At 65.3% G+C, this 4,638-nt stretch overlaps 1 protein-coding gene across 1 annotated transcript; it reads right to left on the bottom strand.

Moving 5' to 3' along the window:
• Positions 1-630: 630 nt before the first annotated feature.
• On the bottom strand, positions 631-3,287 carry Lrrc73 (leucine rich repeat containing 73). The gene is made up of 6 exons (XM_042671988.1): positions 3,016-3,287; positions 2,401-2,561; positions 1,960-2,082; positions 1,487-1,587; positions 1,115-1,337; positions 631-971 (listed from the first exon to the last, which is right to left on the bottom strand). Exons 1-6 carry the CDS (start codon positions 3,285-3,287, stop codon positions 901-903), a joined length of 951 nt encoding a protein of 316 aa, XP_042527922.1. The 3' UTR covers positions 631-900.
• Positions 3,288-4,638: the final 1,351 nt, after the last annotated feature.

The following is a 4,638-nucleotide window of genomic DNA, read 5'->3' as shown; positions in this document are numbered from 1 at the left end:
AGCTCAAGGCTAGCGCTCTACCATTTGAGCCACAGTGCCACTTCTGGTTTTCTGATGGCTTATTGGAGATAAGAGTCTCATGGACTTTCCTGCCTGGGTTGGCTTTGAACCATGATCCTCAGATCTCAGCCTCCTGAGTGGCTAGGATCATAGGCATGAGCCACTGGCACCCTGTTGGCCCCCTTCTTAACGTTGGCTCTAGACTGTTACTCCCAGCTTTGGGGAATTTTCACAATAACGACTATTTTAAAATCAAATAAAACTATTTTACTGGTATGGCCTGATTTGCCTTAATGGACATCCCTCTCCTCTCCCCATTGAGTGTCCGGGTCAGGCTTTGCCAAAGAGGCTCCCCTCCTCCCACTATTCTGGGCAAGCAAGGACACCTCAGATGATTTCCCGCCTCCCCCCTGAGGTAGGGTCTGGTCCAGCCCAGCTCTAGAAGGCTATAGTTGCCATTTTTTATGTGGCTGTATCACCAGGAATCCCAGATTAGAGCTGGCCTGGGTCTAGTGCAAGCTGCCTGGAGGCAAGGCTGCGGGGTGGTGCTGCCCCCTGGTGGCGGTTAGTGGTAGTTCCAGCTCCTCCCCTTGGACATCCCCAGTGACCACAGCCACACGCCAGGTTATGGAGTTCATAAAATCTCTTCCGAGCCAGCGGGTTGCAGCCACAGCTGCTAACAAGTCCAGAGGCCATGCCCTGGGTTCAACTGCCGCCCAAGACAGTTGCCTACTCACAGCTTCCAGAGCTTCCCATCAGAGCCAGGAGCTGCCAGAGCCCTAGGCACAACTCCCCCTCCCCCACCCCCCCAAGCCCCAGTGTCTTTCCCTGTCATCCGAAGGAGGGTGCTGGGTGTCACACACGGACAAGTGTGAGGGTGCACGGAAGCCCGAGTGGAGGTCACATCTCAGTCTCTGCCAACAGACTGTCCCCTAGTCCTGACGTCATTAGCACCATCTGAGAGCTGGGGTCTGTGGAAGGCAGAGGGGAGTTTAGGCCTCCACTCTCCTCAGACAGATGAGAGGTGAGACACAGCCTAAGTTTCCCACACCCACTCGCCCTTGCCTGGAATTTTCCAGACTTTTTTTCTTTTCATCAACCCTCAGGTTCTTACCGCTGGGGCACATCCAGGAGCTGTTGCTCTTCTGGTGGGCGGCTGGCTCCCGCCCTCTCTCCCATTCCTGCGTGTCGCCAGCTCCTCCTGCCGCCTCCTCCTCCTCCTCCCCCTCAGAGAGGAGGTCACAGATCTGCTGCTGCAGCTCTGGGCTAATGCTGTTCTCAGCCAACACCAGGCTCCGCAAAGCGGTTGGATAGTTTTCTACCATGTCCAGCAGGGTCTGGGTGGTGGGGCGAGAAATACAGAAAAGGAAGGACCTATCTCAGTGGTAGCTCTGACCCGGCCTGTCGCTGTAGGTACATCCCTGGACACACTGACTAACCTCCACCCCATCACCTGGCTTGTCCCCACACCATGATGGCTTCTCACCTGAGCTGACTGGTTGGTGAGCCCTGTGCCCTCCAAGTCTAGGACCTCTAGTGTGCGGCTCGAGGCCACAGCTACAGCCAGCATCCCTGCCACATGGTCACCTGTGGGGACAGCACACACACACAGACACACACATTCACCTGTGTTCATGCATAGGCCTTGCTCAGCAGCTCCCGAAGCCCTAAGAGCCTGGCCAGGAATCCCTGACCCCTGACCCCTGGTGGTAGCCAAGGAGGAAGCATTGTGATTGGAGAGTGAGTAGTGGGGTGCAGCAGGTGAGGTCCAGGGGTGCTTTGACCTGCCTGCTGGCCACTGCAGGGGGACTCCTCTGTCACCTCTAGACTCTAGGGGCTCTTATTCGAATCCTCTTGCCATACCCTCTGGGGGGGGGTTGCCATGGCAACCGGTGGTCAGTCATTCTTAGATAGGGTATGGGAGGAAGTGAGAAGCTAAGGAGATCGTCTCAAGCTCACCCAAAGGGTTGTAATCCAGATTGAGGACGCGGACCTGGGAGCTGTGGGCCACAGCAATGGCGAGACGGCTCCAGCCCTTAGGGGTGATGCCAGGGTTGGCACTCAGCGTTAGCTCCTTTAGTCCTGGGCAGCAGCACATGAGAAGCCAGGGGAGGAATGGTTAGGCCCTCCTTCAGCTCCTTTCTGGGGTGTCCCTACTGACTAGGAGCCACTCCACTCCCAGCCATAGAGCTCTGGAGGACCTCTGCCTCCCCTGCCTGACCCTGGAGTCTCTACCCCACTCAGTCCCCAGTCCTCCTTCTCGAGAAGGGCAAGCCACAGACAAACGGACAAACGTTCTCACCACAGCCTGGAGTTCTCACCTCCGGCCACACCCCCTTCCCTCTGCATTCAGCTTTCATCCAGGCCCCTCCACCCATGCCTCCAGCCGCGCTTGCTCACCAGACTTGGCTCCATCCGGGGGAAGGAGGCCACAGATGAGGTTGATGGCTTCGTCACCCAGCATGCAGTCCCCCAAGTCGAGAGCCACGAGGGCAGGGTGGAGGGCCAGAGCCGGGTTCAGCAGGGCCAGGCCTGCGTCGGTCAGCGGGCTTCCATGCAGGCTGTGGGGCGAGGAGAGAGAGCGGGAGTCACCGTCAGCCTTACCTGCTCAGGAAATTCGGGCCTCTCCGGAGGCACCTGGGAAGAATGAACATTCCAGATGCTGAAGAATGAAGATGGGAGAGGAATTGCTCTCTTCTCTGGAGCAGGAGCTGGGATCCGGGCATGGTGCGAGGAGGCGCTGGAAGGGGTGTGCGGCTCGTGGGCACCATTGAAGGGGGCAGAGCGCCGCTCGATTTCCCGGGAACGAAGCGGCTCTGCACCCCCGCTCCAGCCACAAGAGGGAGGAGGGCTGCGCGTGGAAAGACGGGGTAGAAGGCACGCGAGGCGGCGGCGGCGGCGGCAGGGGCAGAGATGAGGCGTGCGCTAAGGGGTGCTCGGGCAGGATGGTGCGGAGATGGGGCGCTGGAAGAAGGGCGCGGCGGCCGGGACCCCCTTCCGAAGGGGTGCACTCACAAGAGGGACTGGATGGAGCGGTTGGTCCGCAGGGCTTCCGCCAGCTGCTTGATGCGGCTGGGGCTGGACACGACGCCGAGGTTAAGGTTGAGCTGGGCCAGGGACGTGGCCCCGGCCAGGGCCCGGCAGATGCGGCCGAAGTCGCGGTCGCAGAGGCGGCAGCCGCGCAGCGAGAGCAGGCGCACGGCGTTGTCGCGCAGGCCGCGGCAGATGTCCCGCACCTCGGCGCCCGACAGCGGCTCCCCCGAAATCTGAATGGAGCTGGGGAGCATCGTGCCCGCGGCTGGGCGGCCGGAGCCGGGGCCGGGGCCGGGGTCGCGGGCGGGGCCCGGGCCGGGGCGGCGGCCGGGGCTGGGGTCGAGGACGGAGCGGAGGGGGAGGCAGAGGCAGCGGCTGCGGCGGAGGCGGCGGCGGCGGCGGCAGCGGCGGCGGCGGCGGCGGCGGCGAGGACCGCCGGGGCCGGGGCCGGGGCCGGGGCCGGGGCCGGGGCCGGGGGCCGGGCCCGCCCGGGCGGCCGAGGCGCGGAGGGCGCGGGCCGGGCTGGGAACGCGCGGCGCGGGGGCGGGGGCGGGCCGTGCGGTCCGTGTCTGCGCGGCGGGCGGGGGCGCGCGAGCCGGAGGCTGGGCGTCGCTGCCCGCCGCGGGTCCTCGTCCCTGCGGGCTTCGGCGGCGGCCCGGGGGCGTCGGCTGAGGACCGGGGCCCCCTTTCGGGGCGCCCCCGCCCCGTTCTCTCCCGGCCCGGCTCCCCGGCCGCCCCGGCCCGGCGGCGGCGGACTCGCGAGGAGAGCCGAAGCGGGCGGCAGCTCAGGCTTCAGCTCCTGCGCCCGGGCGGGCGGCGGGTTCCCATGGCAACGGCAGCGTCAGCGGCGCTCGCCCCGCCCCCGCCGGGGCCGGGCCCCGCCAGCCGGCCCGCGCGGCCCCGGGATCCTGGGGACGGCCGCCCCGCGCGCGGGGCCGGAGGCCGCGGGGAGCCGGTAGAGGGCTGCGGCCTGGCCGGGGCGCGGCGGGGTGAGTGCAGGCTGGCTTCGGGGGGGAGGCGGGGGCGCGCCCGCCCCTTCTCCCGTGGCTCCCCGTCCCGAAGGGGGTGTGGACCTTCGATCCCTAGGCCCTGGAGTCCACGCTTCGCCCCGCCCCGCCCCCGAGGCCCGTGACGCGCTCGCGGCGTGCGTGGGGATTCCTTCCGCGAGGGCTTCCCCGCCAAGGTGGCAACACCCACCGGGGGCTGCAGGCGTTGCAGGCCGGGCCCGTGGCGCCCCAAGATCCGACCCTAGTCTAGGTGGCACCGCGGGCGCACGCCGGGTCCGGGCGCCCGCCCCTCGCTGCGCCTGCCTCGCGGTCAGCTGTCAGAAGGGGTTCTAGAATCGGGGGACCCCGAGCCGTCTGTGCTACACTGCACAGTGATTAGAATTTTGTCTCCGGAAGCCCGGTAGGGTTCGTGTCTGTCATCTCACTGCTCGGGAGGCCGAGGCACATCACCCATTCAAGAGCCGCCAAAACGGAAACGCCGCCAGAGGCACATCTGTAGGACGGAGGCTCCAGAGCAGCCCCGGCGAAAAGCCAGGCCTTCTTTAGCTGGGGCATACCGAAGTGACACCCTATTTAAATAAAACTGGAAAGCAAAAAG

Source organism: Dipodomys spectabilis, unplaced genomic scaffold (assembly GCF_019054845.1).
Source record: "Dipodomys spectabilis isolate Male_0828 unplaced genomic scaffold, ASM1905484v1 ptg000669l, whole genome shotgun sequence".
NCBI classification, from domain to species: domain Eukaryota; kingdom Metazoa; phylum Chordata; class Mammalia; order Rodentia; family Heteromyidae; genus Dipodomys; species Dipodomys spectabilis.
The sequence above is the reverse complement of the archived record's forward strand: the minus strand, read 5'-3'. Positions and strand labels throughout refer to the sequence as shown.